Source organism: Pleurodeles waltl, chromosome 5 (genome assembly GCF_031143425.1).
Source record: "Pleurodeles waltl isolate 20211129_DDA chromosome 5, aPleWal1.hap1.20221129, whole genome shotgun sequence".
NCBI lineage: Eukaryota > Metazoa > Chordata > Amphibia > Caudata > Salamandridae > Pleurodeles > Pleurodeles waltl.
In genome coordinates, this window is record NC_090444.1 from 607,973,080 (window position 1) to 607,986,509 (window position 13,430).

The window sequence follows — 13,430 nt, forward strand, 5'->3', positions numbered from 1 at the left end:
TTTTTCTAAACCTGTGTGGTGAATTTTTGTGGTGTTTTCGCTGTGTTATTGCATGATTTATTGCACAAATACTTTACTAGGTTAAGCCTGACTGCTCAGAGCCAAGCTACCAGAGGGTGGGCACAGGATAATTTGGATTTTGTGTGATTTACCCTGACTAGGATTGTGGTCCCTACTTGGACTAGGGTGTATACCTCTGCCAACTAGAGACCCCATTTCTAACAAGAGCACCTGCACTTTAGCACTGGTCAGCAGTGGTAAAGTTCAAAGAATCCTAACACCAGCAAAAATGAAGTCCGAAAAACAGGAGGTCAGAAGGCAAAAAGTCAGAGGAAACCATGCCAAGGATGCCTGGTCTAATAGAAAGTGTCTCTTTTTGCATGTTCATCCTGTTTTTTGTGAACTGATACTGTTGGGTTTTGAATTCTGCGCACTGGGGTACTTGATGTCTGGTCTCCAGTGCTTGCGCTATGTCCCCTAAAATATGGGAAAATAGGCTAATTCCTAAGTGGCATATATAATGTTTCAGAAAAGCAACGGAATAGTATATTGTTCAAGAAAATGAAAAAAAGGCACAGAATGTTAACTGCCATCTGTGGACTGCAACACTTTTTCTGCCGTACACTAGGCTGACAAAGAAAATATGGCTTCAAACCTTCATGTTTAGCCTGACTCCTGCAGCTTTTAATCCTACATACAGACCTGTCAAAGTGATTTTTTTTGACAGGAGGAAAACCCTACTTTTAAATATTAGCTAAGTCACATCTACAAAGGCCTTGTAGACCTCAAGGTAGCTGGCCTGGCATTTAAAGGTGGAACAGGTACAAATTTAATGTTTGCATGCTCCCTCAGTGACCAACCTCCAAAAGCTTTTTTCACTGTAAGAACTGTAGCTGGCTCTACAAAGAAAAAACAGAAAGTACTGTTAATATGGTATTTCTGTCTACCTGGTATAGAACCAGCTACAGAGACTGTTTAACCACTGTTTTCAGTATTTATTAGAAATTGAATTCAATTGTTAAGTTGGATTTTGATAAATATTCAGGAGAAGTAACTTTTAAAAAGCTATATGTTCCATGGTTGAAAGCCCTGCAGGTTGATTAGCACTGGCTCCCTGCAGCAGGCCTGTCGGTATTCCTTTCATGAGGTGTGAAATACTGTTCTCAAAGGAGAGACCATGGATTGGGCCAAACGGGATAGGTCAGGGGAGGAATATGACCCATCTTCACCAGGCCGGGCAGTTTAGGAGTGTGCAGGAATTTAACAAACTTAAAAGAGACCAGGAGCCAACTGCAGTTTTATAGTTCAGTAAAATGAAACACAGAAGATAAGGGTCATTTGCCACAAAACACACTTTAGACTCCTGGTTTTAGTTGAGGAGGGAGTCGGCCCCAGAACGATTTAAATGGGTTGAGTGGGAGGGAACTGCTTAACTAAAGAAAGCAATAACAATATACTAAGAATAGATTGGCTGGCAAGCATGTGATACAGGCATGTAAAAATATATATCCACCAAGTAGGCTTGGGTGTCTAAATTTCTTTACATTTTCATTATTAAGTTTAGTAAATTGACATTCAGAAAATGAAAGATGGCTTTCTCATAAATGTCCTCTATTCAACAGGCAGTAATACTTACTATGTACTACATATTGGCAATCTGATGAGCATGTATTATGTGAAATGTAATGATAAGCAATATGCTTGGCTACTAAAACATATTTTAGTTTTAAAAATAGAGTGGGAAGGGGCTGCTCATGACATTAAATGCACCTCTAGGTGTGCCACAAGCTCTCTCCAGGTCAAAAACATTTGCCATGTTGGCTTTGGTGCACCGTGGAATAGTTTGCAGTGACTTAATCAGGATGTACCGCAAATATGGGAAGGTTTGTCCTTGGGATTATTTTGCCTATTGGTCAGGGAGTGTCCAGGAGTCATTCCTACACCAGTGGTTAGTGAACTGAACAAAAGCACCACCTCAGTCCCAGCTCCTCAGAACACTTTCTGGATCTGTGGCAGAACACAGTCTGTAACCTTTCAGGAGACCTGAAAGGTTCCCACTTGTACCCATGACTATAAAGTGGACTCCAAGGGTCAGCTGGCTGACCTCTGCGTAATTACAAGGACATAAGTTGAAAGAGGCCTTTTGACAGTGGACCAGTTCCAAATGGATCTAGGCTGGACCTTGCTGGGGTCCTCTGCTGTGTTCTGGACCGTAAGTGCAGTCCCCAAGTTCTTTGGAGCATTAGAAGTGGGTAAGAGGAACTGTCCCAGAAAGTTTGAAAAGTTTGGGCCTAGAAAAATGTTGGGCTTCCAAGACGTCAAGACCTTTAGCAGGACCTGCAGCAAAGGTGTCTGGTTTTGGAAGGATTTCACAGATATCCTGTGGGGCAAGCCAGAATCTATGAGACTGAGCTCAAACAAAGAAAAGTGTAAAGGAAGAAATAAGGACTAGTAAAGGCATGAAAAATATCCAGGCTTTGAGAGGAAACTGGTGGCCGTGAAAGTTGAATTTTTCGACTCTGAACTTTACCCGCCAAAACTCATGGCTTCACTTGGACCTTGTCCAGCAGGTATTGTGATTTAACTTCCATAAAAAGAATAAGACTGGAGGTAAAAACTTTCACCGGGAATGACCTGCTTGGTGTATCCGACTTGGGATCCATCTCGAATGGCCTGACTTTAAGCCTAGGTCCCTAGCAACCACAAACACTGATTTTTGGTTGCAGATTTACTTTGGACTTCTTCTTTTTTTGCCTTAAACTTTTAAAAATTCAAATCTACCTTCCCCCTTATTGGATTTAGTTATTTTGATTGGGGGATTGTGTGGTGTTTTGAATATTTGACTGTTTTAGTGCTGTTAAATACTTGATCTATTTTCATAAGATAAGTCTATGTACTCTGTTCCCTAGCTACCTTGGGTTGGACCTATGAAAAAATTATTGATTCTGAGTTTTATTTGGGTAGAACATATGTTTTCCCCAGCTTGTAAACCATTTTCTTACAATATTACTTTTTTTAAATGCTTTAATTAATTAAGTTGGGGCCAGTTGCTCAGTGGACTGACACATCAATGCCGGAAACTAGTGTCTGACCTTGTGGCATGGCCACCGGTTAAAATCTGAACAGGCCTACTCAACCTTTCATCCTTCAGAGGTAGATAAAATGAGAACCATCGTTTTGGGTAGCAACAAGCACCTGTTATTCAACACCAAGATGTCCCAAAGGGTAAATGTGTGCCTTACAAATGTTGGGTGCAGTTTCTTACATGTTCTGCCTGCTCTACCTCCCAAGCAACTCATTGCTTCATAATGTCCAAACTCAATCCCTTTTTAAAGCAGATGAACAAAACTGTTTTGTAAACCCAGACCAACATAAAATAGCATTTATGGAGACTGGGCAATGCTGAGCTAGTCCCCAGCCTGATCATGCACAAAGAGGTCCCTTCATTTGACTGTGATCAAGAAAGACAACTAGGCCTCCTCTAAAAGGACGCCTTTCACCATGTACAACAGAGTTTGCACTCCATCCCACTTCCTACCATTCACTAAAGAGCAGTGCTTCAGGAAGGTTAATCAATAATCGCTTGCTAACAAAGAATACTTTTAATTTCTAAAGGGAACCTAGTCACCATGACCTCACCTACATGTTAAGATCTCCACCCTTCAGTGTCAGTAATGAAGGCAATTCACTTCTTCTGTCTGGGGAAGTTATCCATGCTACAACTAGGGTGCATAAAAAAAAGGATCCTGCTTTGCTTCTTATAACTAATACTATGAGCCACACTTTAGGATAAATATCCCCAGACAGCCACTCACCATTTGCAGAATCTCCTTTACAATATTAGCACTATTTACCCATATAATTTCTCACATTGCTATAATCATAAGGTTACTGTTTCCTAGAAGCACATCCTAAAGCTTCTGATATTTCCTAGTATGTGCATACAACTTTTACTTTATGCTTAGCAACCCTTGTGCTGATCAGCTGCCTTTGCTGGAGTGGTGGTTTAGCGGGAACTAAGCAGTACAAAGACTGTTCCCCTCATTCTAGAACCTATTAGAAGTACATAATATACCACTATCTTTGCATACAAATTATGATGATACTTCCTCAAGTCTTGTTTTCTCAAATTGCATGCTGTCTCAAAATTAACCTAAATATTTCTAAATCTGACATGAAAACTGATCTTTACTTAAAACTTGTGATTGATGCTTCTTCTTTTCTCTTTCTCAAGGACTTCCCCTTCTTTATATTCATCTGCATGCCTCCTCTCTCGGAGCACAACTTTCTCAAAGTAACATGCATGCTTGCCTTCATCTCTTTTATTGTATTGCTGAAAACTGCCCACAACTCATGAAATACCACAACCTCTCTTTCATTGAGGCATACCCCTGCAACCTAACAATAGGGTGTAAGACCTCACATTCTTGGTGTGTTATTCCATCATCTACCTTCACTCCCTGATTTTTGCCTAACTTGTTGTTGCCATTGGGATCCTAGCACTGGTTAGCAAGTGTAAAGGGCACAAAGTGATTGTGCTCTTTCCTTCAAAAATTGTAAAATAGGACTATGCCTAATTGGCACATTTAATTTACGTTAAAAACCTGGGTACTACCTGTACATAGGGTCTTTAAAAGAAATACTACTAGTAGGCAGCAGCACTCATTATACTACACACTAAAATAGCACTGTAAAACATGACTCAGGTCTGCCACTGCAGCCTGTGTGTGCAATTTAAAACTGCTATTTCTACCTAGCAGAAGAAAAAAAAATGCCAAGCACAAACATTCCTTTTTAAGGCCTATAGCTAACCCCGAAGGTAGGCTCTAAAGGTTCATAGAGAAGGGAACATTGTATTTAAAAAGTAGGACATGTGCATTTAAGTTTGACTAGTCCTGGTAGTGAAATACTCCTAAAGTCGTTTTTCACTGTTGTAAAGCTTATCTCTCCCAATGACTAATACTAGATTACCTTATTACATTAAATAAGTGCTAATTTCAGGTAGGGAGCAGACAGAGACAGACTCTCTACACTTAACTGAATTGTAATTCAGAAATCTCTTCAATGGTGAAGTTGGATTTTAAGTTACAATTCTGAAAATGGCACTTTAAGAAAGTTGGCAATTTTTTGTCCCAACCAATTGTGCCTTTCTGTCAGTGTCCTTGGTCACATGACTGTGAATGGCTTTGGGATTTGAGTATTGCTTCCAGACAGTGAGAAAAATGGGGATTAGGTGTGAACAGGATGGGCCATTCTGACAGGATGGCTGAGGAGGGGCTGTACGTGGGCTCACTTAAACCTCAAAGGGCTTTGCCTACAGCACACACAAAGGAGTCTGATACCTGGCCCGTCCTGTCTTTTGTCACCTAGACAGCTAAGAACCAGGACCAGGGATAGAACTGACCAGAAACAGTTTAGGGGTAGGTCATGTAATGCATATACAAAGGCACGCACTGGGTATAAATAGAGGACCTTCAGAACCACTCATCAGAACACTCCTGGACCAGTGGAAGATTCAGAAGAGACGGACTGTCCTACTGCTTGAAGGACTGCCTCTTCCTGCTTTGATCTCATGCTACCTAAAGCGACTCCAAGGGTCAGTTCACTGGCCTCCTGTTTGAGCTACATGGAAACAAAAAGCTTCCACGTGGCTATTCTGCAACTGTGCAGCACCAACTGGACTTGCCTGAGCATTGCTGTTGGCCTCTGCTGGAATGAGTCCTGATCCCTAAGAGGTCCCCCCCAGGACCCTTTGCTGGCCTTAGTAAGCACTCCTCCCTGCCTAGCTGGTGGGTCACCAAATCTGGATGAAAAGCAATGCAGAGCATCTCAAAGATTTTGTTTGTTGTGCTGTCATTTTTTAAAATGTTACTCTATTTTTCTAATTTGGTTTTGGATTGTTCTTGTGTTTTGTCTTTACGTTATTACTTTACACATTGCCTCCAAGCATGATTGGTTTTGTGCCAAGCTACTCAAGGGTTAAGCACAGGTTATTTTAGTGACTTATGTGGTTCATTCTGACAAGGATTGGGTTTATTATTTAAGCAGGGCTTTCACCCCTATCAACAAATATGTAAGTCGAGTCACTAGTGAAAATGTACCTTCTGTGAACTCCTTGAACTGATACAGTGAGTCATTTGCAAGTGTAAACTAAACTTAGATATGAAAAGTGCATGGTGAATTGGTCCCTAAAAGACTACTTGACTAAATATCACACACCAAAAATGCAGGCTAAATTACTCCCATCAAATAACATATTCAGAAATGTACTGATCCCCTCTTCAACAAACAAGTAGTACCGTAGAGAAAGCACTGCACAAAAAACACATTTATGAGGTATTGTCAAGGTGGGAGATGACACTTGAATCAAATGTATATAGAGTCCTAGCTTTGCATTATTAGAAAATATTTCCCAACTATAATGTCCGTTAATCTTGTACACAAAGGGCAGCATGCTGTTTTTTTTTTTTAAACATTCAAAGGGTATTTTAATCCCAGTTGCTGTACTGTTTCATGGTCCTGTTTTAAGGGCTGTTCCAGCTGCGCCTTTTCTTTTCTTCAAAGTTCCACAAATCTTTTTAGGAGTCCCGAGGGATAAGGAGAAACACATCCACTCTCGACATAAAACAACAGTGTAACCTTTTGGTCACACATTAAGTCTCAGAGACAGACCTGAAGTTTAGAAAGGGATTTATGATAGATTCAGAGTCAGACTTACATAAATGAGTCTCAAACACATACTATTTATGTAAGGAATCACCAAAGGAGAATTAAAGTGTTGGACAATGTTACAGTTTACCAACATATAAAAGACCAATATCTCAATGATAACAATACAGAAAACAAGGAAAAGCATATGATGCTTTGAATTCAGGCTCAGATCCTCCTGCCTAATCACTGGATACATGTTCCTAACTATTATCATAAACTAAGGATTAATTTAGAGGAAAGTATCACCATTACAGAAAGTATCAGCATTAAAGAAACCTCAGAGGAAGTTCTGCTAAGAAAGATACGTATAGCATAAATCCACTTAATCTAGCAAAAGGAAAGAGGTCTGCACCTCTTCTGAGGGTCCACTGTAGTCAAGGGGCAAAGGGAATCTGAATCATAGACTAACTAGACAACACTTTAATCGACCTCAGAACCTTTCAGTAGCTGACAGCACAGCCAAGAAAATTTCCATTGACAGGAAATCATTGTGAATTATATCCAACTAGTCTTAAACCTCTTCGGAGTATATCTGCACAACCTTGGATTACTCTCATGCTCAGGAATCCAAAAGGGAAGTTTGTTCTTACGGCTCCTAGTTACTGCTTCACGCCCTTGGCAACCCACTTTCACGCCACCTTATCGATACCCAACAATGTTCTTCTCATTAACAGAAGGCTGGTACAGGAACACCTAGAAATCAAAGGATTAAACAACAAAGACAGACCTCACATTGAAAGTTAAAATGCAAAGTAAAACTCAGGCCTTATCTCCAGCCTGTTTAATACATACGTTTAACACGCACTTGATTATGAAGTTATACGTGCAATTACCATTAACACAACATAAGGAGAAAATAGTTTTAGGAATATATTGTTTTTAAAACACTATAACATTAATACATTTGAATAATATTTGCTTAAATGTGGTTTACATAAGATATTCGCATGCTTCTGCATGAACTTCAGTAACATGTGGCTTTGCAGTACACCATGTTTGCATGAAAGCAGTTTACACTGGTTATATAGATAGTTGATTGCATAACTATTTTTCCTTTCTTGAAAGCACAGTGGCACAGCCAAGTTATGGTCTTTCAGGTTCAAATGGAAAAACATTTAAATTGGGAACAGCAATTCCGGAGCTGCACGATTCCGGTCCTTTCTTACTGCATGCGTGTAGACCACACTTTATTTCAATACTGGCTACCTTTACTTTCGGAAACACGTACGTCTCTTTAAAAACAGTCGTAAGGGATCTTAACTATGAAAAAGAGAGGGTAATAAAAATACCCGAGCAGTTATTTAGACGCAAGCCCTGGGTGCAACGTAAAAAGAGAAAAACAACCTCAAGGATGATACGTTTTGTCGCAGGGATGCTGGAAATCAGAGATAATCAATTTGGAGGTCACTATGTAAAGAATAGTGACAGGCACTGCTTGGGCGATTACGCATTTGGTGGGCTCACTACCCCGGATCCTCCCACAAAAGCCACCTCCCACTGTCTCTGACACCTAGTAATTGTCATTGTATTTACCCCATGGTATCGCTATAACACTGATGGAAAGCCCAGTGAAGCCACTGTGGAGAACCGAGAACGGAGGGACAAGCCGCTTCCTACCTTATTCTCCGCTGATTGTGGGTTCTGCGGAAGGGACCCTTCGCTAGCAGCGGAGACTGGCGACCCCGGGTGGCTCTCAGAGCCCAAGGGCACTGGCTGAGAGCGGCTAGTTGCCATTGAGGAAAAGCATTGCAGCAAGCATGGTATACTATTGGCCTTGCTAGACTGCTTCCTGTTAGAGGAATGACCATTAGAACCGACTCAATACCACGTGATGTGCTGCGCAGAGCTGCGCGGATGTAAACGTCCTACAGCTACGCACTCAGCGTATAGTCGTGTCAAAAAACCGGAGCGAATCCTCCAGCAGGAACCTTCTTTGATTTACTTATTTTTGCAATTTTTATAACGCGAACTTGGCTCAGATGCATTAGAGCGCTCCGTAAGAGAGCATAAAGTAGGTCCTTCGGGTAATAACAAGCACCGTAAAACAACCCATTAGCACCAAGAAAAGGAAAGGAGCAAACAGTTCGATTCATCGTAGACTGAACAGGATAAGAAGCACTTTGATACCAAATATAAAAAAACAGTGCTTGAAATGGAAAAATTAAAGTGCAGGTTTCTGAGAAGTGCCGGTTCTCTCCAATTAAAAGTATTGCGTTTTTCTTAAGATGTGCCGGTACTCTCCCTCTCAAAATAAAAGTGTGCCGGGACTCAGTACCAGACAGTACCGGCCCATTTAAAGCACTGAATAAAACACCAAGAAAACAGAATGAGGAAACTGTCAGGATGTGCAGTTCAAGTGTAAAGAGGGAATACAAAATGACGCTCCTCAGTGTAACCACTGTGCCTGTAAACTTTGAGTTCCCTTTTAAAGGTGAGCAGACACGTGAAGTTTTAGTGATGAGGAGAAAGGGAAAGGTGAGATGAGTTCCAGAGCCTTATTACCCTTTCTGATGTTGACACAGATATGCTAATTTTATGACAAGACCGGAGGCTCTATTATGCGTTCTTTTCTTACTTTATTTTAAATAGCAGCAGTCAAGAAACTACAGCTCCCAAAAGGATTAGCAACAGGCTAACCAATGGGAGTAAAACAGGAACTAAAACTGAACCAATCAGCAGAAGCCATAAACCATAGAGAGTACCCTTGACTGCAAGCACCCCTCTTTTCTGGCTGCTCGCAGTCAAGATAAGTACTCTCTTTTGGTCTTTCGTCCACTCAAATGTGTGGGTCTTTGTTTAAAAGAATATGAAAAAAGAACTGGTAACCTGAGAACGTCCTCTTCCAATCAATTGTTGATCTCCTTTCGCAAACCCCACAATCCGGTGACTTCGACAACTCTGGCCCGTTGGATTAAATGGATTATGTCCCTAGCGGGGATTGACATCTCAGTTTTTGGAGCACATTCTTCCAGGGGGGCCATGGCCTCCAAGGCTTTTGCCCTAGGGTCCAGTTTAGAGGACATTCTCAGGTCAGCAGATTGGTCCAATGACAATGTTTTTAAAACCTTCTATTGTAAACCTGTTAGAACTGCTTCTTCATTAGTTATTGACAAGCTTTAAACTCGCATAATAGAGCCTCCGGTCTTGTCATAAAATGTAGATTTTCCTAGTAATTTATGACGGAAAGTCTTAATTTTATTAAAGACACGGAGGCAAATATTATCCCACCACAGTACTTCTATTATTATGTACTTTCTTTCTCCCTCCCAGTGACTCCAGCATTGCCTCCAGCTTCCGGATAACGCCGCTGGCTCCATCCTCTCCTTCTTCAAGAAGAAACCTCTGGAGGTGTCATCGCAACCTACTCAGGATCATCGTCCTCCTTCATCGTCCTCTCAGTTCATCGCTGTGGTTCAAGAGTTCTGTTCCGTTTCCTTGGCTTTGGCAATTGTCAGACTTATTTACCCATTGTTTTATGACTCTATCTGACTTGCTCGTTCAAGAAAAGAGGGCTGCTTGCAGTCAAGGGTACTCTCTATGGTTTATGGCTTCTGCTGATTGGGTCAGTTTTAGTTCCTGTTTTACTCCCATTGGTTAGCCTGTTGCTAATCCTTTTGGGAGCTGTAGTTTCTTGACTGCTGCTATTTAAAATAAAGTAAGAAAAGAACGCATAATATTCGCCACCGTGTCTTTCATAAAATTAAGACTTTCCGTCATAAATTACTAGGAAAATCTACATTAGAAATTATTAAAAATGCATATATGTTATGATTTATAAGAGTTCATAGAGAAATTAATCGTAAGGAAAACTAATGTGCATGTTTTGAAAATGTGCCCACGGAGTATGTCAGCCACTTATTTGAACTTGTACTAAAAGAACTAAAAATGTGTGAGATACTGATAATGTGTAAGAATAATGTAGTAATGTGTCATAATGAGACATGTAACCTGTGTTTGCATTAATTTGTAGAATTAACTTAAGCTGAAGTTGTGGCCTAGTCTTTTCCAGGTCTCACACAAGAAGCTGAATTTCTAGCCCACTGCAGAGAAGCTGATGCATTAATCTGACCCTGAACCACCCAATGTTATAGTTGCTTAGCTAGAATTTTCTGCAGTGTACTGACGGACAAGAGATGATCAAGTCAAATTGATACAATTATGTGTAGAGTAGGCTAAATGTACTTTCCCAGGACTTGAACAATGAGAGCACTGACTGAAGAGGAACATGCAACATTTTCGATACCTCATGAGCCGGATGATGAGGGCATCACATAGCGGACCAATCAACTAATTGGGGATGGCGAAACATTAGAACTGATAGATTTGTAACATTAATATTATAGGTTAGAGTCATATCTGCCGATTGACTGACCAATTAGAAATTAAGGGGATGGACTGAAAAAATCTTAATAAAAAGTCATGACAAGGGGCTAAAACCTCAGAATTTAGGGAGATGTGAGGGGTGAATGCTGATGACGTCAGGAGACGCAGTTCGAGATTCTGTCATTGGGCTCATACTCTTGAGAGCCTGATACATTGCTGATCTATTGATGACCTGAAGACGAAGACTGACTTTGTTGCTGATACATTGTGTGGATAGGTAGCTATGACAATGTGACTGACTAACTTTGTGCCTTTTCTTCTAGGTACCAACTGCGCTGTTTTATAGTTTTCCCTTTTAGCTAGATGTTTTCCAAATTTATATTTTCTAAATTGTTTTCGCATGAAATCCCACATGCTGATGCTAATCTGGTTTAGGTAGTTTTCTTCTTGGGTGACGTGGACAGTGACAAATGATTGACGAATTGATTGCTGAACTCTGCTATTAATGTTGTTATATTCAGCTTTGTTGGTTTACGCTAAGGCTTTTGATGATATGTTTTCTCAAGTTACGAATAGATTATGATATTGGTAGTCGCTAATAAACTAATTCTAAGCTGATTGAAAAAAGTTTGAAATCAAATGCAATTAGAATTGTAATTAATAGGGAAATAAAATTTGTTAAACGCTTTATTGAGTTGTGATTATTCATTAAATGTTGGTTATAATTGTCTATTGACTAATGATTTTCTTAGTGATTATTGATTGATTACATTGATTACTGATGTCACTGATCGTTACATGACTAGGATACTCCATGCGATCCAAAAGGTTCATCGGCCTATACGCGTCCCCTTGTAAGTTTACTTATTAAGGACCAGGCGCGTTTGCCGTTTTGGTAGCAGCCTGATGGTTAGTTTCCTTGGAGAACTAGTTATGTGGTGACTGATGGTTATGGTGGTAGTTTAAGTTAGGGTTAGTTGTTCATTTTTATGAGGTTTGAATTTCGTTTTTCTGAAATGGCAACTGTAGCAAAGATGATGTCCCCAGAAATTACTTTGCCAGATCCTGGATCCCGTTAGTAAAGATGGGTATGTTCTTGGCATACTTGTGATAGTGTAAAAGTGGTAGGATTGCGCTTGCAAAGGCTTATGCAAATCGCAGGTGAATTGTGAGGTATGAGAGGTACAGTAGGGAGTTTGTGTATTCCAGTTGAGGTTTAGTAGGGGTGTACGTACTCCGCAGTATGAGAGTAGGGAAGTCGTCAAACTTCATATGTGTGTGGCGCTTTGTGCTAATAAATTGTCCACGTGGTTGTTGGAGATGTATGGACTCTGCGTGGTCTAAGACTCCGGAGTATATTGACAAGTGTAGGAGATACTTGGTTACATGTTGTAATCTGTCTGGTTTAGTAGGTTGTTCAGGCGTGGTCAACAAGTCGATGTGTGAGTTAAGTAAGTAAGAGAAATTTTCAACTTAGATTTGGCGAGTCCTATGTGCACCAGGACAGACTGACCCATTGATTAGTTGAGAGTGAAATTCGCGGGTCGAATTTTACTTGCGACTGTGGGAGACTGAGAAAGAGGAATAACTACATGATCATTAATGAAAATCCGTAAGGTTTCTGAAACGATTGTGTACCTTTCCTGTAGTAAACCAGCAGGTTTGTTTTGGTTATTGGTTTTTGGATTAGTGCTCGCAATATTTTGCTTTAGTTCCGTGTGAGTCGAAGTTTAGGAAGGCAAACCGCAAGACTTTGTCAGCCGCAGTGTGTGAGTGTGACTGGGATAGGTTGGTTAGTGAAAAGAGTCACGAGCGGATTGGCAGCAGTCCATAGGAGGCAATTGGTTGAGCAAGTGGGTGAAGGGAATCTTGGGAGTATAAGTCATTTCCTTATTGAATCAAATGCACAAAAGATAGCAAAATGAAGTTTTTCAAAGCGTTCAGAAGTGCCATGAAGGGTGATTCTTACATTAAGGCGACAGTTGGGGAGCCTACCGCACTGGAAAATTCTCCAGCATTTATTGTGATGGAGGAGCGAGGTGTCGCGCCATGCCTCTGGTGAAAGCAGCAGTGCAAATTGACAGAGAAACAGGGAGCTTTAGCGTTTCCAGAGCATGGAACGTTTAATTTGAGAATTTTGGATCAGTTGCGAATGACATTATATGAGACGAAGCCACTTCCAAGGACAGCACAGTTTGAGGCTTTAGCAGTTTGGGAGCTCGTAGCCAGACAGCAGCAAGAGATGACGTTCCAGAGGACAGTAAGGAAAGTAGAAAAGTCCTTGGCAGAAGCAAGGTGGGACTGGGAACAGAAGAAGTGGAGAATGACAACATTACAGGGTGTTAGGTTGTTTCATGCTATTGCAGAGTAAGATGAGACAGATAAAAAAGAGGATG

General features: G+C 40.7%; 1 protein-coding gene across 1 annotated transcript in view; it reads right to left on the reverse strand.

Annotated features, from left to right (window-relative positions):
* The window catches only part of COX20 (cytochrome c oxidase assembly factor COX20), a 131,295-nt gene extending 122,779 nt beyond the window's left edge, over positions 1-8,516 (reverse strand). Inside the window, exon 1 of the mRNA XM_069234452.1 lies at positions 8,329-8,516. Coding sequence (XP_069090553.1) covers positions 8,329-8,445 — 117 coding nt within the window. The 5' untranslated portion in view covers positions 8,446-8,516. The remainder of the gene's footprint in view (positions 1-8,328) is intronic.
* Positions 8,517-13,430: the final 4,914 nt, after the last annotated feature.